This window comes from Ochotona princeps, chromosome 9 (assembly GCF_030435755.1).
Source record: "Ochotona princeps isolate mOchPri1 chromosome 9, mOchPri1.hap1, whole genome shotgun sequence".
NCBI lineage: Eukaryota > Metazoa > Chordata > Mammalia > Lagomorpha > Ochotonidae > Ochotona > Ochotona princeps.
The window spans coordinates 30,001,028-30,026,285 of record NC_080840.1 but is presented as its reverse complement, the minus strand read 5'-3'; the positions used below and the strand labels follow the sequence as shown (position 1 = coordinate 30,026,285).

The 25,258-nt window shown below is 45.5% G+C and overlaps 2 protein-coding genes across 2 annotated transcripts in view; one reads left to right on the top strand and one right to left on the bottom strand.

Annotated features, from left to right (window-relative positions):
- The first annotated feature begins 16,105 nt into the window (after window positions 1-16,105).
- Window positions 16,106-25,258, top strand: part of CTHRC1 (collagen triple helix repeat containing 1) — an 11,163-nt gene continuing 2,010 nt past the window's right edge. Inside the window, exons 1-3 of the mRNA XM_004580659.4 lie at window positions 16,106-16,323; window positions 20,000-20,221; window positions 23,458-23,674. Coding sequence (XP_004580716.2) covers window positions 16,189-16,323; window positions 20,000-20,221; window positions 23,458-23,674 — 574 coding nt within the window. The 5' untranslated portion in view covers window positions 16,106-16,188. The remainder of the gene's footprint in view (window positions 16,324-19,999; window positions 20,222-23,457; window positions 23,675-25,258) is intronic.
- The window catches only part of SLC25A32 (solute carrier family 25 member 32), a 26,381-nt gene continuing 25,650 nt past the window's right edge, over window positions 24,528-25,258 (bottom strand). Inside the window, exon 8 of the mRNA XM_004580661.4 lies at window positions 24,528-24,924. The gene's annotated coding sequence lies outside the window, so the exon portion shown is untranslated. The remainder of the gene's footprint in view (window positions 24,925-25,258) is intronic.

Genomic DNA, 25,258 nt, shown 5'->3' with positions numbered 1-25,258 from the left:
GCTGCTTCAGGTGCTGAGGTGGGAATGGGAAAGATGGGGCCAGGGCTTTACTGTCAGAGTTTATATACTCACACGGAGTGTCAGGCACTAAGTGAGTCACTAAGTAAATAGGTAGATGCATTCAGATAGAGATTCGGATTATAACAGAATGTTATTCCATGATATTAATTAGTGAAAATATCGGGGCTGAGGTGTGTGTGAATGCGTGAACAGCCATATAATTGATTCTCCTCAATGGAATACTGTGAAAATATCACAAAGGCCCAAGAGGAAGTGTCTGTGTCCAGAGGAAAAGCCGTACAGAATACACCGCCATGGGATAACATCAGGTTAGCAGTTCTAGGTCTGTCCTTGCCTTCAGCAGTTTGGGAGATCTTTGTGTCACAGCAAGTGATGGGAATGGAAAGATACAACAGTAGGGCCATGCCCCCTGGACCCCTGGACTATGGCTGGTCAGAGCATCAGCCATGGCAACTGCTTGTCTGTGTCCCTGCCCCAGCTGCCAGCTACCCCTAGCCCTATTTTACCCACAGAGCCCACTGTCAGCATTTGCCCTAAGGGACCCAGCTCAGATTCTCAGGGCTATAGAGGGTCTAAGGACCTTCCACAAGTCATAGGCATTGATGCGTAGATGAGGGGCCACCGTTGTGGTGTATCAGGCTGGTCCTCTGCCCTGTGGCACCGGCATCCTGTAGGGGTGCCAGTTTGTGTCCCAGCTACTGCACTTCTGATCCAGTTCTCTGCTTGTGACCTGGGGGGCAGCAGAGGATGGCCCAAGTCCTTGGGACCCTGCATCCATGTGAGAGCCCTGGAGGAAGCCCCTAGCTCCTGACTTCAGAGTAGCTCAGCTCTGACTGTTGCAGACATTTCAAGAGTGAGCTAGTGGATGGAAGACTTCTCTCTCTGCAAAATCTACATTTCAAATGAAAGTAAATAAATCTTAAAGAAAAAAAAAGTAAAGAAGTGAGGCTGAAAAGGCACCTTATGAACAGAGTGCTTCTTAGGAATGTCACAGGTTAGCATTTGCCAGGCAGGACCATCCATGCCAAAGATTCCATGTGGGGTGTAGGTCCCAGGCCTACAAGTCATTTTTCACTTGGCGGATTCACCTGGGCACAAGCCAAACTTGGTTGGGACGCATGCAAACTTTCAGCATCAAAAGCATCACTGTGTGAAGAGGCCCTCAGAGACAGACCTGACTCAAGCTTCCTGTGGAAGCACTGTCTAGTCCCTGCCTAGCCCTCTGGTCAGCAAATCCCCTCCTTTGGTGGGAAGCTGAGGTCTTCACAGCCATGATGAGTGCTCAGAATCCCGGCCTCTCCTAGTGACCAGAAGCTCCACTAAACCACCAGGACTGGAAGGACCTTCACAGTCCAAAAGTCATTATAATTAGAGAGGCTATGGACGAGCTGCCAGTCACAACCATCACTCAAGAGTCTCCCCGAGGGCCTGATGCAATGGCCTGGGAGCTAAATCCTCACCTTACATTTTCCCAAGACTCCATATGAGTGTCAGTCTGCTGTGCTTCCCATCCAATTCCTTGCTTGTGGTCTGGGAAAGCAGTAAAGGAACAATCTAAGGCCTTGGGACTCTACGCTCATGTGGGAGACCCAGAGGAGGTTCCTGGCTCCTGGCTTTGGATTGGCTTAGCTCCAGCCATTGCAGCCATTTAGGGAATGAACCTGCAGACAGAAGATCTTTCTGTCTGCATCTCCTTCTCTATGTGTATCTGTCTTTGAAATAAAAATAAAATAAACATTAAAAAAAAGAGAGAGAGAGTCTCCCTGGAGGGAAAAAGCTATATGTGGGCAGCAAACATGAGAAAGCCCGTCTCGGCAGCAACCCACGTGTCCAGCATCAGAGAGTTCCTGCCGGAGACTCTCTGTGCTTTGGAAGCACAGTGCATGTGGGGGAAAACTCCTTAGCCCATCTCCCACCTGAATGATCAGTGGAGAATGCACTCCGGAAAAAGTCCCCATGAGAGCAGATAAAGTAATTTCAACACAACCCCAGCCTTGTGGACTACCAAGAAACTCATTCTGGATTGAGGCCTTGGGAGTGTGACCCATGTGGGAAATCCTTCAGCCAAAAGCCAGAGAGACCACAAAGGAGAAAGGCCTTCTAATGAGCATGGTGACTGCTGGAATGCTTTGAGTCCGGGTGCTGTTCTTAACCAGCACTGGGGGAGGACTTCCACTGGAGAGAAGCGCTTTGAGTTCAGTGCCTATACCTTTCGTTAACATTTCTGCCATTTCGTCCATCCAAAATTTCACTCCGTGCATTAATCTTGATGAAGCAACAAACATGGAAAAGCCTGAAGCCCAAGAAATGTCTTAGTATTAATGTGTTGTTTCTGGTTTTCAGTTGTTTCTGATTTTCAGTGGCATTAGCAAGTCTCTGTGAGGGAGCCACTTGCCAAACATCCAGAGGGGAGATATTTCCCCCGAGCTCCAGGCAGGTGACAGGCTGGCAGGAGCTGCTCTGCAAATCCCAAATTGCCCAGGGCCCTGGCTGGAATTCTGTCACTGCTGCTTCCGCTGGTGGAAGCCATCTTCCCTCACGCACCTTGCGCAGTGTGCACCAGCCATGCTGGGCATCTGAGGGCACATGTGCTCATTGGAGGGAGTCTTCTGCAGTCCCTGGGGCTTGAAGGTGAATCCACTCCCTCTTTTCACTGACTAAAGCATGCATCAGATCTCATTTTTGCTGGGAGGACGTAATTTACCTTCTGCTGGAGCCTCCGAGGAACAGCCTGCCTTCTTCATGGTTTATTGCATTACAAGACATGAGTGTACACAGGAAAATCAGCAAGTTTATAAATTCCATTATCTTCAATAGTGATCCAGAATTTGCAAAATTGTTCCTCATCAGATAAACGTTCCCTTTTTTCATTTGTAGAAGACTTGAACTTGTTTATGAAAAGTGTACATTTTTGTACATTTCCATAAATAGTACTAATGCATGAAATCCATAGTTTTACCTCCTACTGTAAGATAGTTTAGAACTTTGATAAATGACCTGTGTCTCTGGATAGACATCTTAGAAATATTTGATATGTTTTGCTCCTATACTGAATTCTAAGTTAAATATTTCAAGATGACTTTGGTTAACCATGTGTGACAGCTGGTATGCAGACATGAGCACATCACTGAGAAAAATAATTAAAACCTTTACTTTGGATATGAAGCTTGGAAACTGGCGTATCTGCTGAACATATTAACAGTGACTCATAACCACATGAGTTAAATATACTGAAGAATTAAGTGTTTAGCTCATGTGGCTGGATGTGTGGAGGTCTGGGATCATTATAACCCCAGCAGAAAACTGGGCTTGAATTAGACATGCTGGACCTGGCTGCTTGACTCAAGGCCAAGAGCTGGCTGATACTGCAGCTTGCTGGGCTCAGACAGGAGAGGAAACCTCCCTGTCTCCCCCTGTTTTTGGGTTTTTTTAGGGCTCTGTTAGGCAGCAGGGGGAAAAAATCTCTCTCTAGTAGCCAGGGGTGTGACCTGGAATGTTGCTTCTAATGCCAAGTCCAAGAATTTTAGAACAAAAGGAGACCTGGAGGCTAGTTTTCAGGAAGGAGAAGCTGCACTATGCCTCCTTGGCCAATCCCCACATGCCCCCAGGACAACTGAGCTTGCCCTTGGGTCTCCTCCAGCAGTAGTAGCACCTGAATATGATCACTGGCATGCTATCATCTTCTCTAGAACATTCCTGATCTGGTTGGCATTCCTGATCTGTAAACTTCTAAGATAAATGCATAAATGTCTGTCGAATTTTGCTTAGCGATGAAAAAGAAACAGACTACATACATGTGTGTAATAATGGATGAATATGAAGCTGAGAAAAGGAAACAAGACACACACAAATACGGACAGAAAGTTGCGCATAGTGCCTGGCACTGTGGCACGGTGCATTCAGCTGCCACTTGCAAAGCCAACATCCCACCTTGGAGTGCTGGTTCAATTCCTGGCTACTCCACATCCAATCCAGCTGCCTACAAATACATCCTGGAAGGCAGCAGATGATGGCTTCAATGCTTGGGCATGTGCCACACACGTGGAAAACCTGGATGGAGTTCCTGGCACCTGATTTCCATTTGATCTAGACCTGGCTGTTGCAGCAAGTAAACTAGTGGCTGGGAAGCTCTCCCTCTCCCTCTCTCTAGCTGTGGCTCTTCTTTTAAAATAAACAAATAAGCACATTTTTAAAACATAGTCTTGTGCATACTCTTAAAGTATATGAGTGATGAGTAGGGAACCAGAAGTTATATACGTGTGCCTGGCATCTGTCTATGTGAGGTATATGTCAGGTATATACATGTGAGGTAAATGTGAGGTATACGTCATCTACTTGGGTCTCATCCAACATTCTAAGGGATTCCCCTAAGTCTGTTGTCTTGTCCCCTGGTGAAGGATTGTTATAGGGTAGGGCTTATGCTTTCCAGACAATAGTAATGATGAGAAAGATCCTCCTTCTCTTTTTTTTTTTTTTAAGATTTATTTTCTTTTCATTACAAAGTCAGATATACTGAGAGCAGGAGAGAGAGAGAGGAAGTAGAGCTGCCGGGATTAGAACCAGCGGCCATATGGGATCAAGGCGAGGACCTTAGCCACCAGGCCACGCTGCCAAGCCCGATCCTCCTTCTCTTAAGAAGCAGCTAAGGCAGGGCCCAGCACAGCAGCCTAGTGGCCAAAGTCCTTGCCTTGCACACCGGGATCCCATAGGGGCACTGGTTGGTATTCCAGCTGCTCTACTACCCTTCTGGATCCCTGCTTGTGGCCTGGGAAAGCAGTAGGAGATGACCCCAGGCTTTGGGGCCCTGCACCCATATGGGAGACATGGAAGAAGCTCCTGGCTTAGGATCGGCTCAGTTTGGGCTGTTGTGGCCACTTGGGGAGTGAACCAGCAGATGGAAGATTTTTCTCTCTGTCTCTCCTTCTCTCTGTAATTCTGACTTTCCACTAAAAATAAATATATCTTTTTAAAAAGCAGCTAATGCAAGAGTGTTCTTCTAGACAATAATGCAACCAGGAGAGACTCCTGGAGCAGGGATTTCCTGAGGGGATGATAGCTTGGGGATAAAACCAAAATTCAACAGTGGCAAGAACATAAATACAGGAAAAAATTCAGATTCTGTAGTGATATGGTTGAGTCATTGCATTAACTAATCCAGGAGCGACCTTCTGAACTTCTTGTTAAGAGAAAAAATAAATATTCTGATGATTTTAGCCACAATTTATTGGATTTTCTAATATTCGCTGCTAAAAGCATCTTAACTGATTCAACAATCCTTGGGGATTCTGTATATCCTACAGTACAACATGTCTGTCACATTTTTTAAAAAATCAGGGTTTGTTGAAGGATCATTAAGAGCGCATCTATCAGCCCCTCTGATGACCTCAAGCACAAGTGGCTTCGGTCCACCCAGGCAAGCCTGAAATTGAGCTTGTTTGTACCGCAAAAGGAGTAGCAAAGGAAGAAGAAACGACAGGATTGACGTGCGGTGAAGACACATTGGAGTCAAAGACAACCAGGAGATCAGCAGTAACCATCTGGCTGGGGAAACATGAATCACACAAGGTGAAATCTGGGAAAATTCTGCTGTAAGCATGAGGGAGTGATGATAGGACAGGATGAGTGGCAAGCTAAAAGCGCTTCCCAACCTGAGGTCGGTTGAGCACAGCTCAGACACTGCAGGTGAAACAAAAGGCTGGAAGTAGCTCGACTCTTTGGTGCTTACGGAAATGCTACTCCATGGAGATGTGATTTGCATATTGCCACAGCCTGGTGAGTTGTGTAATGATGGGGAGAGGGTGGCGATGGAAATTCTGGAAAACCCTCATTCAGGGGATGACTCAGAGTCATGGTTTCCTGGGGATCTTAGGCAACACCATGCTGAGTCTCCCAACCATTCCCAGTTTTTAAACACTGACAATATTTCTTCAAGCAGCTTTACATAGGAACATTGGATGGAAGACGTAGAGCTTTTCCAAACGTCCCTGTTCCTTCAACACACAGTTTTACCCACTGTCAAAATCTCCCAAGGGAATGGTACCTGTGTTATAACTGATGAACCTTTGTTGACACATTATTATTACCAGACCACAGGTTAGATTAGGGTTCACTCTTGGCGCTGTACATTCTCCGTGTTTTTGCCTTTGTATTGTCCTGTGTTTTATTCATTTATTTTTCTGACAGGCAGAAACGAGGAGAGAGGGCGACAGACACAGAGATTCCACCTGCTGTTTCACTCCCCAGACGCCTGCAACAGGCTGGGGTGCGACAGGTGGAAGGCAGGAGCTCAGAACTCAGCCTGGTACTCCCGATGTGGGTGGCAGGGACACCAGGCCTTGAGCTGTTTCCTACTGCTTTCCAGGAGGTGTATTAGCAGGATGCTAGATTGGAGTAAGGACTTGAGCCAGGGACATTCCAAGCAGCATCTTGTCTATCTGTTCTCGGTGCTCAAAAACTTATGCAATGATAATGCTAAAATTTTGGCTTGCTACAGCATTCATTATTTGATGTCTTTGTATGTACCCACCACATTGTTTTGGAACTTGTGGAAGATACAGGGAAATGTCAACCTTTGGGAATCTTTGGGAAAAACAAAAAGAAAAACACGTGACATTCCTGAAGGGCATAGTAAGTTCATTTCCAGATGTGCAATATCCTCTCAGTATTGATCACAAAACTCATTTTAATCTAATTAAACTCCAATTTCTCTGTATACATGCACTTGAATATTTTTCTGGGAGAGGGTGAAAAATTAGATAGGCAACCCACTAAAGTATCCTAAAAAGAACTGTTAACCTGTAAACTTAGAAATGACACATACATTATCTTTTTGTGGGAGCACTGAATGCAGCAGGCAGACAAGGAAAGAGAAGGGAGCAGGCATCTCACATGTCTTCCAAGCAGACGAAGGAGTGAAGGACTCCAAAAATGAAGAGCTCTCACAAGAGCTGACACTCTTCTTCAGTGTGGGAAGGCAATAGCCCTAGAAATAAAGAGCTGAAGTGTGATAGTGGTTGTAGCAGAAGTGTGGTGGTGATCAGTAACCACCATGCAGATACAAATGCCTTCCAACTGGGGTTTGTCAATGGACTACATCCTTCAGGGACCTAAGGACTGTAGTCGGGCTCAGGGAGCACCGAGAGAGGGCCCACATTACGTGAGAGGGTTGATCCACAGATAACAAAATGCTTGTGGAAAACCATTGAGCAGAAACTCCCAGCTTGTCACTGACATTTTTCCAGACTCCCACAATGCTGCCCAGTGAGGGGGGCCCCAGAAATGATCACCCCAGGAGTTAAAAACAGTACATTCCATCCATGGAGAGGCAGGAAGCAAATGCAGTCCAGGCAAGACACCGAGTAAGCAGAGAAATCAGTGCAAGTTTCTTATACTTTGCTGAAAACATTAAGGTGGATCCTCTCCAGAACATTCCACTGCAACCACACATAAGTAGGGCTACTTCACATGAAACAGAGCTGGCTTCTCTGACTTTTCTGCACAAGAAAAATCAGTGGTACAAGAGGAGAATAGGTGTCATGAGTATACATCTGTGAATGGCTATTTGTGATACATCCTTTGAATTTAGCAACCTATGTCCCCTGGAGGCGTTATCTTAATCCTTCCCATTGGAGGCCTCCCATTTCCAAAAGATACCAAGAACCAGGATAACTGATGGGAGGCTGGATAAACAAAGCAAAGATTTCCTCTGGCTGCCCACCCAGAAGAAGAGAATGGTAAGATAATTGCGCGACTGGCAGTCACTCTTTGGGGCAAGGAATCTTCTATTCTGCCAAAAGCCATTTGGATATTTATAACATTTTCCTTTGCAGGGCATATAACATTATCAACTTAAAAATTAGCCTGTTGTAGCACAATCTAAACAGATGCCCATCCAAAGAGTAGTGGTTAAAGAAACTCCATGGAATATTACTCAACCATTAAAAAGAATGAAGTCATACCATTTGCAACTAGATGGCCCCAACTAGAGACCATTATGCTCAAAGAAGTAAGCCAATCCTAAAAGGGCAAACACCATACATTCTCTCTGATATCAGGCAGCCTTCATGCAAACTGTGAGATCAATAACTCTTTCCATACTGCTTTTGCTGCATCCCATGTGTTTTGATGTTTTTGTTTTCATTTTCATTTCTTCCAAATAGTTCCTTTTCTCTTGTCGAATTCATCACTGGCTCATGGATCGCTCAGTGGCATCATTTTATCCAAAAGGCTTTTGTGTTTTCTTTTCTTCACCCATGTGTTGGTTATTCAGTGGCACTTTTTTTGACTCCACGGTGTTGTAAATTTTTTGTTTTAACTTCATGCCTGTTGTTGACTTTGCTCTGTGGCTTTTCATTTAAGGGAATGTATAGTGATGGCATAATAGAGACTATCATATTCAGATGTGAAGATACAATGCAGCATGCATCCCTACTTCCAAATCAAAGATGGATTCCCAATGAAACTGTTGGACATAACTGGACAATGAGTTGCTGGACTGTCTGACACTGCCTGTACCAGCAATGCTGGGACACACTTAAATAACAGACTGATGGACTTACGTCTGCTTATGGATGACTGTCCTATTATATTAATATGGGGGAAATCAGTCAGGGTGTGGGAATTTGATGGGGGGGTAGGGAAATCCCAGACCCTATGAAATTGTACCATATAATTTAAAAATTTTAAAAATGTAATAAAATAAGAAAAGAAAAAAATTGGCCTGATGTTGACTTTACTGACTTTTGAATCCTCCCTGTAGTTGCTCTGGCAGGGCAGATTAAATGACTTTGTGGGCCAAACTCTCCCACCGCTGTTGACATGTCTACCCAACAGTCAACCTCAGTGCCTGCCACTCACCCTTCCTCCCTGCCAGAAGAACCCAAATGTTGTTCACCATCTTCCAAGCAGCCGTGTCCTTCAAAAACAGGCTCCACCTCTTTCTAGCCCTGTTATGTCACTGGCCAAGTGATTTGCTTCAGGCAACAGACACAGCAGGCATCAGGAAAGTCTGCAGGGAAGCCCTGGGAAGAATTTTGTCACTCTTGAAGCGACAGGGTCTTTTTCTGATCAGGAAAGAGGAAATGCAGGCTGTGAACAGAGGCTCACCACCAAATATGTAAGCTCCCCGTACCCCGAGCAGACCTGGAAAGAGTCCCTGGCTCCTGGCTTCAGCCTAGCCCAGCTCTGGCCAAGGCAGCCATTTGTGGAGTGAACCAGCAGCTGGAAGATCTCTCTATAACCCTTCCAAATAAATCAACGAATCTTTATTTTAAACATGCAGATTCTGAAGCCCTTCCCAAGACCCATTGGCTAAGAAGTTCTGGGGCGAGACTCAGCAATCCAATCTGATAAATATTCCAGATGATTCTCTTCTTGACATATTTAAAATGAAGTAATATGAAATAGGATACCTAGTGCCATAGGTATTAATTATCGGTTATGCACAATCACAGCAGGTTTTTGTACGGAACACTTCTATGGCCATGGTCATGTAGCCCAGAATAAACAGGCTTCAGATTCCACACATTTTTCAATCCCCTATTCACCTTGATCAAACAATGTTCCTTTCATTACTCTAATTCTTCCAAATCTTGGTGTCCATCCTTTGCCTGCCTACCTCCAACCTGCTCTTTATAACAGCAAAATACCACCTCTTCCAGGAGGGCTTCCAATGCATTCTTCCTGTACTCCTTCCCCTCATCTCAAGCAACCGTATCTGCTCACCTGTAGCGAAACATTCACCGCCTCCTCTGCACTCATCTCCGGATCTCTTTGTTGTTAGCACGGAGCTTTTTGAAGATAAAGACCCTGTCTTTTTCCTCTTATGTTTCCAATCTTTAGCACAGGATCCTAATTCATAGGAAGGGTCCCATCACTGTTGGTTGAATGGAAGCATGAATTACTTCCTGGGAATAACGGAGAGCACTCAAGTGCAGAGGCAGAAAAGGACCACTTGTCAGAGAGAATCCGAAGTGGCAGGAGGTGGTTAACACAGTTGCTAAGTAGGAGGGTCCTCTTCACAATGAAAAGTTAAGAGGAAAATGCTATACCTAACCCTTTCTTTCTTTCTTTTTTAAGTTTTGTTTTGTTTTTATATGAAAGGCAGAGTTACAGGGAGACGGTTCACTCACCAAATGGCCACAATGGTAGAGCTGAGCTGATCTGAAACAAGGAGTCAGGAGCTTCCTCTGCGTCTCCCATGTGGGTAGGAGCCCAAGGACTTGAGCCAACCATTGCTGCTTTCTCAGATCATAAATAGGGAGCTGGATTGCAGTGGAACAGCTGGAACTTGAACTGGTGCCCATATGGGATGCCAGCACTGCAGGCAAGAATTTAGCTTGCTACCCCATGGTGCCAAGCCCTAAGTCAGGCTTTCTTCAGTCTGAGATCTGTCCTCCACAGCTGTGTCACTCAAACGGGCCCAACGTCTTGACAATTTTAGAGTAGATACCTGATTTCATTTATGTGTTACTATGCTCAGTTTCAGGGATCTAGAAATTGTCCATCTATTTTCTACTTTTTTTAAAGATTTATTTAATTTTTATTACAAAGTCAGATATACAGAGAGGAGGAGAGACAGAGAGGAAGATCTTCCGTCCGATGATTCACTCCCCAAGTGAGCCGCAACGGCTGGTACTGTGCTGATCCAAAGCCGGGAACCAGGAACTTCTTCCGGATTTCCCACACAGGTGCAGTGTCCCAATGCATTGGGCCGTCCTAAACTGCTTTCCCAGGCCACAAGCAGGGAGCTGGATGGGAAGTGGAGCTGCTGGGACCAGAACCAGCATCCATATGGGATTCCGAGGTGAGGACTTTAGCCTCTAGGCCAAGCCGCTGGGCCCTATTTCCTACTTTTAGAATGCAATCTTATCGTGATATCCCTGCACATTCCGCTTGGACCCATGCTCCTCATCGCCAGGGGAGCAGCCGACGGCCAGGAACCATGCACTAGTCTCTCGAGTACAACAGACCAAGACGTCTCTCTCCGTCTCAGAACAGCCTTTCAGACCTTTGATTCTTACCATTCTCCAATTTTCAGGCTGTTTCTTCTTTGGAGGTGGTTTCCATTCTCCTTCACAATCATTTCACTCTACCCTGAAACATTCCCTTGATGCAGCGGCTGCTTTTACTCTTAAAGCACACCACTCCAGCAGTACTGTCGTTAGCGCAGTGACCTGAGCATTGCATCAGCTATCTCTCCAGCTTGGAGCCACCTACAAATTCTGAAGCATGATTTTTTTAATGAAATCCACAGATGATTCAGGGAATTCACAGTGTCCATAAAATTACAAAGCACTGGTCTAGCTGGTAAGAGGAAAAGGTGTTAAGAGGGTGTTTCTGATCATTACGACAATTCTATTAAACTATCTGATGATAATTCTATTAAACTATCTGATGATAATTTTTTTTAAATCATGGTAAGAAATATCAGAAGGGAGTTTGCCTAAACTTAATTTTCTTCAAAGTAGGTGGCAAATGTTATGACCAGTAACTTCTGTGCCATAATTGACAATTATTTTGTTAATGCTTTTTTTTTGCAGTTACCCGTTTCTTGTTTTATATACAAACCCCTTGATTTTTCTCTCTCCTGTCACCAGTCAGCTTGCACTTGGTCACTACAAGACTTTATTTGTTTATTTATTTTTTAGAGAGAGAGAGAAGACTCTATATTCAGTTTGTTTTGTCATTTTCCCAAAACCTAGAGACACAATGGCGGAGTTTAATATAATTGGCTTGTTTCAATTTCCAATGACAACAAAACCAATACAACCACAACAGTGAAGGGGCCCAGAGGAAGAAGAGCAGGCAACCAAGGCTTAGCTGATGGAGATGGATATTTGTGGAGCGAAACTGGAGAAATTGATTTATTTTGCGAACCTAAACATTTGAGGTGCAGTTGCAAAGAACTTGCTGACTTTGGCTTTCTTTTATCACAGAAACAGGCAGCTCTTTGTACCTTGAAAGACACAGGCAGCAAAGTGTCAGCTGACCTGCCCAGAAGCGCCTTTAATCTTGATCATTTTCAAACACAGATCTCCACAGTGAGCAATTTTCTGAGCAGATCTTACAATGCAGAGTCTGTTCTGCGGACAGTTATTTTAAGACCTCTGCACACAGGGCACAATGAGAAGAGAGTGTGCAGCTTTGGGTAACTTAATAAAAAGGAAGAAATTTGACAGGAAATGAAAGACTACCCAAGTTGAAAGCATATGAAATCATGTAACAGGCTATGACTCAAAATCAATGAAATGTCCCTCTTCCAGGTTGAAGTGACCGGCATTTGCCCTCAGGCCTGCAGAGATCAACTTTCAGTTGTAGAAATAGGCAGAAATAAGAAACTGCATGTAGAATGTCCCTCCATAATCACAGGTCAGGGGATTTGGGTCATCTTTCATCTCTGATTTAAGTTCTATAATTTTCTGCCAACTTGTGTTCTCTTAAGACCATAAAAATTCTAACTATGCATAAGTTTGTGAAGATACTCTATACTTAACATTTGTCAGTATAGGGTGTGGATGTGCTAACTTTTTAAGATTTATTTATTTTTATTGGAAAGGAGATTTACAGAGAGGAGAGACAAAGATCTTCCATCTGCTGATTCACTGCCCACGTGGCCACAATGGCAGGAACTGAGCTGATCCGAAGCCAGGAGCCAGGAGCCTCTTCTGGGTCTCCCATATGGGTGCAGGGTCCCAAGACTTTGGGCCAGTCACTACTGCTTTCCCCGGCCACAAGCAGGGAGCTGGAATGGAAGTGGGGCAACCGGGACAGAATCCGGCACCCATATGGGACCATAGGTGCATGCAAGGCAAGGACTTTAGCCACTAGGCTACCGCACTTGGTCTGGGCTAAACTGTTTAATATCAATCTGAATAACCGAGTAGCCTAGGCATTTAGAAATAAATGAGTGTGGACATTGATGGAAGAAGTTACTACATGATTAGAAGTTAGAGCTGACTGTGCACAGGAACCCTTAGCCAGTGGAGGGAGGGATTCAATAGCCCCTTGAGGACTCATGGGTGCTGTTTGCTCTCAAATCCTTTCTTTGTGCTTCCCCCGCTGTGGCTCAGACAGGCTGCTGCCCAGGACCTGCAGCTGGGTGTGGTCTTCACGGGTGGGAAGGTGGGGGCAGGGAAAGCCAGGATGTGACGCTGCTTTTTTGCTGCAGGTGATTCTTTCTTTGCGTTCCGTGGAGTGCCTGGATCCTGTCCTGGCTCTACTTCCCATCCAGCTTTTTGCTAAGAGGCTCCCTAGGAAGGCAGCAGATGATGCCTGAGGTAGGTAGGCTCCTGGCTCCCCCAGGGACGTCCAAATGAGTTCCTGTGCCCTGGTTTCAGTTTAGACCACTCCCAGCTTTTGTCAGCATCTGAGTAATGAGCCATCAAATACAAGGTCTCTCTGTTTCTGCCTTTCAAATACATGTAAAAGAAATTAAAATTTCTTAAAAGTTCCTTAAAATTTCTATTGCCTTGAACAAAGCTAAGCCCATAGTAAGACCTCAACAATATTTTTTAAAAAAACAAATCAATGAACAGTAGTCAAATGAGTAGTGGTTATAACCTTCAAACTAAGGTCTCCTGATTACAAATTTCACAACTATTTTGTAATGTGGTGTGGTATGGTATGGTGTGGTGTGGTGTGGTGTGGTGTGGTGTGGTGTGGTATGGTATGGTATGGTGTGGTATGGTATGGTGTGGTGTGGTGTGGTGTGGTATGGTGTGGTGTGGTGTGGTATGGTATGGTGTGGTATGGTATGGTGTGGTATGGTGTGGTGTGGTGTGGTATGGTGTGGTGTGGTATGGTATGGTGTGGTATGGTGTGGTGTGGTGTGGTGTGGTGTGGTGTGGTGTGGTATGGTATGGTGCCGTATGGGTATGGTATGGTGGGGTGTGGTGTGGTGTGGTGTGGTATGGTGTGGTGTGGTATGGTATGGTATGGTGTGGTATGGTATGGTGTGGTATGGTGTGGTGTGGTGTGGTATGGTGTGGTGTGGTATGGTGTGGTGTGGTGTGGTGTGGTATGGTGTGGTGTGGTGTGGTATGGTATGGTGCCGTATGGGTATGGTATGGTGGGGTGTGGTGTGGTATGGCATGGTGTGGTATGGTATGGTGTGGTGTGGTATGGCATGGTGTGGTATGGTATGGTGTGGTGTGGTGTGGTATACTGTGCTGCTTTCAAACAGAAGATTGCCCAGGGAAGAAGTGAGTGTACCTGCTATGCATGGTTCTGAAGAGTGAAATCAGGGCTCAAAATGATATGGAGTCACTTAAAGCAGCAGATTTCCTGCTACAACATAGCCAGCATCCTCCTAGGGAAGCTTGCTGACCCATCTTTCAGTGTGTGGTTCTACCTTTTCACGGGGGGCCCTTTCACCTGGATCTCCTGCCTGTATGACATCTGACCCCAGAGGAACTTGCCTGCCTTTCAATCCCTGTCCTTCCCTCAGTTTCCACTAGCAAGGCTGTGGAAGGCTAGAACACTCCAAGGGAGTGTTATAAAATGTTGTACCTGAAATAAAAATTCAGCCTCAGTTTAACACTGTTTAGACATTTGCTATGCGATTTTGGGGGAAGTTTCTAAGTTGCCTTACTCACATGCTTTAATCGTAAAATCTGTATGTTGGATTAGGCTGTTTCTAAAATTACTGCCAACGCTGAAAGCCTGTAGGGAGTGCTCTGGGGCCAATCCCCTAGGTCTTGGCAGGTGGGGATTGTGAAAGCCTTCTGTGTGCTGTAAAGCACTTCCACCTCATTACACAGATCTGGTGTATTCATCTAACCATGGTCACATGACTACTTCTGTGGATGCATAGCTTGAAAACATCCAGATGTTCATGTCAGGTTGGATCTTTGTTGAAATGCCAGTGTGGACCCCTGACTTACATAGAGACTACCTGAAAGTCACTGTGTGCTGGCAGCAGTGGAATTGGAATTGAAGGGTCCCCTCCTACCCATCGCAGCACCTAGATTGCTGTGACATGGCGGTTTGGCTGCCCCTCGTTTTTATACAGGCTGGTGTAACAGACCAGTGACCTGTACAGTCACACAGGGCCAGGCACTTCGCAGGTTCTGTTGACAAGGAGCAGACGTTCTTCATAGACAAAGTCATGTGTGTTCTTTCCGCATGGTAAATCACCAAGCCAGTCCTGGCTTTAGAACTCACTTTGGGTTGTTGACAAACCAGAATATTTAAGTTTACGTGTAGCTAGTACTTGCCCAAGAATGAGCCTTCCTTCAACTGCCAGACGCTTTTACTTCTCTTGAATACCCATTGGCTGTGGCCGCTGTAGCTCTGGAGACCCCGCCGAGCTGACTTCTGCAGCAGCTTCCCCTGTTGCTACAGGACGGGCAAGGTTTCTGTTGGTCTGACGGCAGCCCGTGGTGTTCACAGGGGCACCTCCTTCCACCTGACCCACCTAGTGGGTCGCCTGGACCCCGGGGGAAGCTTTCTTCCAGGATGGACAAAAGAAAGATGCAGAAAGACAGAGGCAGTTAAGAAAAGAGATTGTGTCAACCAAAGGTCAAGAGTGAACACCCACAAGGGAACATCTACCACCATGTGTCAGTTAACTTCCCTGGGCCTGAATTGACTTATCTCCACAGCCCAAACTATCACCCAGGCCTGCCCAGAACACAGGGGATGTGTGTGGTGTGTGTGCAAGCCTTGGCAGAGTCCTTGAGCTTGACGGTACCCAAGATTCCTCTCTTTCCCCACTTCCATTCCCCCAATGCCATTTAACCCCCCAAAGCTAGCCAGGTATCAGCGACGGGGTGGGGGGGCGGGGGGGCGGTGCTGTCTGTGGAAGCCTTTTACAAGTTGTGTCTCTATTGTATGGAGGCGGCAACATCTCTGGAGACCAGGGGTCAGGTCTCCAGAGGGCTCCTGCCCACGGCCCGCGCCGCAGATTCGCAGGGTTCGTGGTCCATCGCAAGGGTCTCCACCGGCACAATGGCAGCGGCTGGAGGGGGCGGGCCCCGCTTTTGGCCCGCCCAGGGTCGGGCTCGGGATGGGGGCTCCGGCCAATGACGGGCTGGAAACTCCGGCGGAGCAAAGGGGACGGGCGGGTGAAAGGCGCATTGATGCAGCCTGCCGCGGCCGCGCAGCGCGGCGGGGCTACACGCTGAGTCCGGGCTGTTCCAGAGTCTCCTCCGCCGCCGCCGCCGCGCCATGCGCCCCAAGAGCCGCCTGCGGCTTCGGCTGCTGCCGCTCCTGCTGCTGCAGCTGCTAACTCAGGGCCGCGCCTCCGACATCCCCAAGGGGAAACAGAAGGCGCTGCTCCGCCAGAGAGAGGTGGTGGACGTGGTGAGTCCGCGGCAGCCGGGTGGAGAGACTCCTGCGCCGGTGGTAGAGGGTGACCGTTCGCGGCACGGGGCGCACGTCGGGGCCGCCCTAGGTGTCCCCCGCCCCCTAGCTTGGTCTGTGTCTGCAAGACAGGACTTGGAGTGTGTGCGGGAGGTGGATCCGGGCACTAAGAGGGAGACCTAGGTGAGGGGGTTGTTGCGAAGTGGAGATGGGACAGGGGTCGATGGAACAGGCCAGGTACAGGGTGGCGTCCAACCCTGTCTGGCCTCACTCATGCGCCCCCTCGGAAAGAATGGAGAGGGGCCTGAGGAAGACTCCGGATTGGCTGCTGGTCTGGACCTGGGTCCCAGCCATGCAACGTGTCCTTTGTTGGGGCCGGTGGCCACGTCTGCCCCCACAGTGCATCGGTCCAATCCTTTGTAACTGTTAGTCACGCTAGGTCATCGAAGTAAATTGAGCTGCAATTTGCATTGTTGGACAGCCAACCACACTGGGGCCAGGGATGGTTCAGAGAGGGGGTTAAAGGTCGCGAGGGGAAGTGAAGAGTCCCCAACAGTCCAAGGACTTATTGCGCTAATTCTGTCAGTTCTTGCAGACCCCTGGGTCTTCAGCCTGCAGCCATCAGGTGGGAACGGCAGGGGATTTAGAGGATTAGAGTTTCAGAGCCAGCAAACAGCTCTCAGGCTTTCTGAAGGACCATCTGGGGAAGGGTCTATTGTCTTAAAACTTTTCCTTTAAAAGTCAGCAGGGCATCTCAAACTCTTCCCGGCGTCAGCAGCCCTGGCACACTGTAAACCCCAAAGCTTAAGTCTGTAGACAAATAAAGTGGACAGAAGACAGGGGAGGAGATATGCTTTGTGATTTTGACAGTGCTTCAAGTTTTGTTAAACTGAGGTCTTAATCTAAACTAATAAGTCAAGATCTCTTTCAGCTAGTCTATGCTGGATTCCAAAGCATTAGGAAAAAAAAAATTCACTTTTTTGATATGCTATATAATTTACTTCACAAAAGCAGACTATGTGTTCAGGGTTACAGTTCTATTTTAAGTGCCTAAATTGTTAAAGCTGTCCCAAGTTAGTGTGGTTCATGTGCAGTTTGCATTTTATGAATATGTGGTTATGATACACATAATAACCCCCCTCTTCCCCATAGAACTAGCAATTTTTGTCTCCTCCCAAGGATTTACAGTACCCGCGGTTGCCCACAGCTCTGGCCCGGCTTAGAAACGCTGTTGTGCAGTCACGCTCAGGTGCGTCGCGGAGATCCGGCTCGGTCTTCCTGACACAGCAGCCCACACAATCATTAAGAAAGCCACTTCTTTGTATTGGACAAAGCCTTGCTTTCAATCATCCGCCTCGCTCTGCCCCCTGGTGGCCAAGGGAAAAACAGGGGTGTGGAGAAAAACGGAAGCTTCCCTTCACATGGAAATAATCCATTTCACAGACTTTTATTGAGGCATAGAACATGTGTTGGGTTAGCATTTTAACGTAGAAGAAGACAGGCATAGTACCTGTGGAGCCTAATCTAAAGCTATGTCATCTCTGAAACACGGTTTTTGAGATGAAAAGGTGAATAAACATTCTCATGATCCCTCAACTCCTTCCCCCCAACTTGAAAGACAATCCAAACATTAGTGAATGACATTATTTAAACGAAAACTAGCATAAAATATATACCAACTAGTTGGAAGTGTTTTGTACTTTAGCATTTCTTCAAATACTTAAAGAATTTTTTTAAGAACAAATCAGGTATTCTTAACAAAAGACTTTCTTTTTTTATTGGAAAGGCAGATTTATAGAGAAGATGAGACAGAGAGAAAGATCTTCCATCTGCTCTTCACTCCCCAAATGGCTGCAATGGCCAGAGCTAAGTTGATCTGAAGCCAGGAGCTTCTTCTGGGTCTTCCACATGGGTGCTGGGATCCAAGGCTTAGGCCAGCCTCTGCTACTTCCCTAGGCCATGAGCAGGGAGATGGATGGTAAGTGGAGCAGCCGGAACGCGCACTGGCGCCCCTATGGGATGCTGGTGCTGCAAAGTGGGGGATTAGCTAGTGAGCTATTGTGCAGGCCCTTATGTATGTGTTTGAAAGGCAGAGTTATGGAGGAAGAGGCAGATAGAGCAGTCTTCTATCCCCTGGTTCACCTCCCAAACGGTCCCCAGGGCCTGGCATAGCCAGGAGTCAGGAACGTCTTCCAAGTATCCCAAGGGAGTGCGGGGACCCAAGCACTGGGCCATCTTCCCCTGCTTTCTCAGGCACTTTAGCAGGGAGCTGGATGGGAAGAGCAGCTGGGACTGGAATCGGCCTCCATAGGGGTTGCTAGCTTCACAATGACACATAAATCCCTTATGCCACAACGCTGGCCCTGTTCAAACACCTTTGCAGTTAAAATACTTTTCTCACAGTTCTCTGATCATTCCTTTTCCCAGAGTCAGGAAATGGTAATGTCCAAAGTAATTAAAATATTATCAAAACAAGGATTAGGGGCAGACACTGTGGCATAGCTAGCTGTTTAAGTGGCCACTTGCGTTGAATACATCCCATACATGAAGGCCTGGAATTGAATCCTGACTCTGCTTCCAATCTAGCTTCTTTTTATTTCCCCCTAAGATGTATTTTTTTTTTTTAATTTGAAAGTTTGGGTTACAGAGAGGAAGAGATGGAGCTAAGAGATCTCCTTCCTCTGGTTCACCCTCGAGATGACCACAGCAGTCAGGGTGGGCCAGGCTGAAGTGGAGCCAAGAGCTTCATCCAAGTCTCTCACGTGGGTGCAGGGGCAGTTATTCCATTTTCAGCTGTGTTGCCTAGCTGCCTTAGCAGGGAGCTAGATCAGAAGTGGAACAGCCAGGATTTGAACTGGCACCATAGGGGATCCTGCCCTGCAGTTAATCTCTCTCTCTCTCTCTCTCTCCCATATGAGTCTTATTGGGTAGGCCCAGGAAGTAGATAGCTGGGACTCAAAACACCACTTTTATGTTGAGCAAACAGCATTGGCTTCCATGCATGGTATATTATGCCAGCTGATGGGATTGCTACTGTCTCTTCTTCAGGTCTGGATCCTCTTCTTTCCACTCATGAGAGTAGACACACTTGCCCAAGCAATGCCTCAACACTGATGTTGGAGTGATCACAAGAATGATAGTGGGGTCCGGCACAGTAACCTAGCGGCTAAAGTTCTCGCCTTGCATGTGCCAGGATCCCATATGGGTGCCAGTTCCAATACCAGCAGATTCTAATCCTGCTTCCCATCCAGGTTCCTGCTTGTGGCCTGGGAAAGCAGCCGAGGACAGTCCAAAGATTTGGGATCCTGCACGTAAGTGGGAGACCTGGAAGAAGCTCCTGGCTCCTTGCTCTGGATCAGCTCAGCTCTGGCCATTGCAGCCACTTGGGGAGTAAATCAGCACTCAGAACAATTTTCTCTGTCTCTCCTTCTGTCTGTGAATCTGACTTTCCAATGCAAAAATAAATAAAAATTCGCAAAATAATAAATAAAAATGCATGAAGGAAATTGTATTTTAGAACTAGTTGGAAATGAGTTCCTTAAAGAAGGTCATCTAGAACAAGGGTAACTGGGGTCTGAATGGATTCCTAACTCCAGTGGTACCTAAAAAGTGCAGTTATAATGTACTGAGCCTTTGAATCCAGGTGCTAACAGTTCTTTTCCCTGTCTGTCTGCAGTACAATGGAATGTGCTTACAAGGGCCAGCAGGGGTGCCTGGGCGAGATGGCAACCCTGGAGCTAATGGCATTCCTGGGACCCCTGGGATCCCAGGTCGGGATGGATTCAAAGGAGAAAAGGGGGAATGCTTGAGGGAAAGCTTCGAGGAGTCCTGGACCCCCAACTACAAGCAGTGTTCCTGGAATTCGCTGAACTACGGCATTGACCTTGGAAAGATCGCGGTAAGTCAAGTCTGATTAATCTAAACATGAATCAAAACACAAATGTTTTCCTTTTTGAGTGTTAATTTTGAGGTGAAATCTCATTTAAACAAAAAACCTTTAAAACAAGAAGGAATACAACATGATGTAGTGAGTGACTTTCAATGTTAATTTAAAAAGGGAATATTTTAGTCCAGTTCATAAAATTACTTCTAAGACAAGTAACTTCCCTTATCATTTCAACCATACTACATAAAATAACTGACCCTCAGTTTTTAAAGCCAAACAAAAAAGCTGAAGAGTTGTTCATGTTGAATAATAAGCTGCTTTGCAGTCTCACCCTAAGGTTAACTTAGTCATATTAGGCCAAGATAGTCTGCCCTTGCTTCAGACACAAATAAAAGCGAGGAGAAATTTCTAAGAAATCATATGCTAGGAATTATCCAGAAGTGGGAAGTCTGTTAGGTCTCATCCTATTCTAGGTGGCATGCTCAGTGAAAAATTGCTGAATTTAAGGGACCTGGACCAGATGGAAGTTACTACAGGGGGCCATTTAAATTATTCTGCAATATTAAGCAGATGGGGGAGAAAATAATTCAAAACACTGTACCTGCCAATGTTTTTTTTTAAAAAAAGATTTATTTATTTTATTACAAAGTCAGATATACAGAGAGGAGGAGAGACAGAGAGGAAGATCTTCCGTCCGATGATTCACTTCCCAAGTGAGCCTCAACGGCTGGTGCTGTGCCGATCCAAAGCCGCGAACCAGGAACTTCTTCCGGGTTTCCCACATGGGTGCAGGGTCCCAAAGCTCTGGGCCATCCTCGACTGCTTTCCCAGGGCACAAGCAGGGAGCTAGATGGGAAGTGCAGCTTCCGGGATTAGAACTGGCGCTCTTATGGGATCCTGGCGCGTTCAAGGCGAGGACTTTAACCGCTAGGCCATGCCGCTGGGCCCATGCCAATGTATTTTGATGAATGATTTAGTCACTTTGATGACTGCTTTCTTTGAAAGTAATTTTTGATGCTAATAGAATGAGTTCAAGAAGTTAGTGCTATTCACAAACCCTGTTGATCCACTGTATACACATCCACAACTTAATGGCTATGATGTTAGCTATTATCACCACTAGAAAAAATGACAGATGCTATGGTTTTCTAGATCTCTAAGGTTTTAAGATAAAAACTTTGTATATTATCCCTACTCCACTTCAGCTCTCTCTGCTTTATGATAATGCTGTAACCGGGGTTTGATGTTTATTGGATAGAATTTCCATAGAGCTTGCACAGTTTTGCTAATTGGGACACGTTCTTCCTTAGAAAACGTTTTGTTGAAATGTTGCCTTGTGATCTAAATGCCTGGACTTTATAGATCCTATTTACAGCTGCTCACCAAAAGTGGCTGAATTCTAACAGTTTTCCTTATGGATTCCAAATGATTAATGTTTTCATGTTCCTTTCAGTAGCAGTCAGAACGGGTCCAGAAATTTTGTGCAAGTGAAAAACAGTGGGACCAAAAGTGCTAAGAGCTTGTCATTGGAAAAGGGCAGTGTGTTCAGCAGTCAGTGCTGGGAAAGGGAGATGTCTGTAACATGGAACAATGAAACTGGACCAATCTCTGTCATTCAAAATGAACCCAGAGAAGAACACTGTGGGACACTGCAATGGGCAAGGATCTTTGGAATCAGACTGCAAAAGCACAGGAAACAAAAACAAAAATGAACAAGTGGGATTTCATGAAACTAAAGGGCTTCTGCTTGGCAAGGGAAATCATTCACAAAGTGAAGAGGCAACCTGCAGAATGTGAGCAAAATATGTACAAATTACGTAGCCCATGAGGAATTAATAACCAGAAAATATAAGGAGCTCAACAGCAACAGCCACAATAAAAAATGATTTTGAATGCTTTTGCAATAAAGAAATGATACTTGTTTGAGGAGATAGATAATATTTACCCTGACTGGACATTGTGCAATGTAGTCATGTATGGAAACATGGCACTCTATAAATATATTTCTATTGTGTTAAAATGATCAAAATTATTTTAAAAAACTGTAGGTATGTGCTCCAGAGCCTCCCCAAAATTAGATCAGACAAACAGAGGTCAATAAGGAAAGCTTAGAACAGACAGGAAATAGTCAGCTTGGACTCTCATATACCTTACTAGGTAGGACATAAAGATTAGTTACTCCTCAGTAAGGTATTGGAGATTTCTCAACACACACCTCCCAAAACTGTTCTGCTCCTCAATAGTCAACATATGGCTTGTAAGTCATAAGCCTGTTTGGACTATCCTAAAATTCACAAAGTTCAGTAAAAATCACGCTTGAGTACTATAAGCTGCTAAATGTAAAAATGAAAATAGACACAAGACAGCTGAATAGTACCCTATAACTATTTTAAGGTATAGCAGACGGTTGTGTATAAACTGAAATTGAAATGTCAATGAAATAGTCACAGGATGTGGTTAAGAACTTGCATTTTCTAACATATTGGTCACTCAATACCATGTCAATTAACTTCATGATGTTGTAAATTGTTGCTGAAGTTGTGTTGTGGCTTTTCATTGGAGGGGATGATATTCTGCCAGCTTTACTTTTAGACCAGGGATGGTCTCCCAATGAAACTGTTGAATTTATCTGGACAATAAGATGCTGGACTCTCTGCATGGCCCATGCCTGCAATGAAGGAAATCATGACTGGATATGAACTGTACTACTGTAATAATATTGAGGAATTCAGTATGGGGGAGGGCTTTCTGGAGGGGCTGGGGGAATCCTAGAGCCTATGAAACTGTGTCATAAAACAAACAAAAAACTGTAGGTCTGGGAGTTGCACTGTGTAGCAAGCCACGCCTCTGTCTGCAGCACCAGCAGCCTACATGAGTACCAGTTATAGTCCTGGTTGCTTCAGTTTCCATTCAGCTTCCTACTATGGACCGGGAGAGCAATGGAAGATGGCTTAACTCCTTGGGCCCCTACACCCACACAGGAGACCTGGACGATGCTCCGTGCACCTGGTTTGGGATCAATTCAGCTCTGTCCATTGTGGCCATTTGGAGAGCGAACCAGCAGACGGAAGATTCTGTCTATCTGTCTCTTCTTCTCTATCTCTAACTCTGCCTTTCAAATAAAACAGAAGTAAATATTTTAAAAAAATAGAGTTTGGGGAAAGAATGCTTCTGTAGGATTCACAATGCAATTTCAAGACCTCTTTTCAATTAAAATGACTTGAATTCTGTTCCTGTGTCTGTGACAGGAGTGTACATTTACAAAGATGCGTTCCAACAGTGCTCTCCGAGTCTTGTTCAGTGGCTCACTTCGGCTAAAGTGCAGAAGCGCATGCTGTCAGCGCTGGTATTTCACATTCAATGGAGCTGAATGTTCTGGACCTCTTCCCATTGAAGCCATAATTTATTTGGATCAAGGAAGCCCTGAAATGAATTCAACAATCAATATTCATCGGACTTCTTCTGGTAGGTAACATATTAACATTGCAAAATGTGCTTCAAATTCTGCAAAAACTTATTTGGATCCTAATATCATATTGGGTCATTAAGCAGTTTTCAGTGTGTGATTCTCTACTCTGGGTTGCAAGTCGGAGTTACTTACGCATCTTTCTAAAATTAAATGGAATAAGCATTTGGCAGAGTGGTTAAGATGCCAGTTGGGATGCTTGCGTCTTTGTAGCAAGGTGCCTGGGTTCAGTTCCCAGCTGCTCTCCAATGCTAGTTTCCTGCTCTGGCGATGGCTTCCTGTTACACATCTGGGAGATCTGAAACTAGTTCTTGGCTTCCTGCATTACCAGGGCCCAGTCCTGGCCATTGCAGACATGTGGGGAGTGAACTAATGAATAGAAGGTTTCTTTTGCTCTCATGCTGTCTCTCAAATAAGTAAAATTAATACATAAATATATGCTTATGCAAACATATAAGTATATATACACATTTTAATATAAATGTCTGGGTTCCTTCTCTCACCAATAGACTCAAAATCTTTACAGTTTAGAGCCAGAGTTTTTTTTAAAGGTTTATTTAGTTTTATTGGATAGGAAGATTTACAGAGAGGAGAGACAGAGAGAATGATCTTCTGTTTGCCAATTCACTCCCAAATGGTTGCACTGGCTGGGGTTGAGCCAGTCTGAAGCCAGGAACCAGAAGCCTCTTCCAGGTCTCCCATGTGGATACAGTTTCTCAAGGCTTTGGCTCATCCTCCATGGCTTTCCCAGACCATAATCAGGTAGCTGGATAGGATGTGGAGCAGCCAGGACTCAAACCAGTGCTCATTCAGGATGCCAGTGCTTGTAATGGAGGAGTTGTCAATTGAACTACCGCGCCAGCCCCAGCATTTGTCTTTTTCAAAAGATCTCCTGATGATTCTGGCGTGTTTCAGGGTTGAAAGTTTCTGAGTTCAATGAGATAGGAAAACAGCCAGTAATATCATGGAGAAGGAGTTCTCAACCTTGGCCACACATCACGCTTCTTTGGGGATCTTGAAAAGACATCTTTGCCTAGACACCACTCCTTCAGGGGACCTCGGTGTGGTCAGGGCCATTTAACTTTGAACAAAGCTCCAGTTATTCTATTGTGCAGCCACTCTTGCAAACCACTGGTTTCCACAGATCAGAGGACTGACTGGTTGCCATGGCTTGTCCTTTGCAAGAGGGGATGTCTGCTGAATTTATAAAGGAGAATTTCCTTATCCTTCTTGTAGTCACTGCTTCTGCCTAGGAAAAACGGAAAAGACATTCCATCAAGTTATGGTTCACTTAAACTCTTGGGGGTGGGTGGGGAATGTTGGTTTGTTTTGTTCTGTCCTGTGATTCAGACAATGCCAAAGAATCTAAGAGTTTTAAAATGAAACAAAACACCTATTCACCTCACCTCATAGGGAAACTAGTATCAGTCTTTGCTGGTTATTTTTCCTGACTTGCTGTGGGGGTGGGATGCCATTCCTGGGAGAATCAGAAAGTATGCATATTGCTATTTCTACTGCCCTCATTTCTTGTAGGGACTGCTTACTACTGCTGCACTTAAAAATGACTGAGGAAAGGAAAGAGA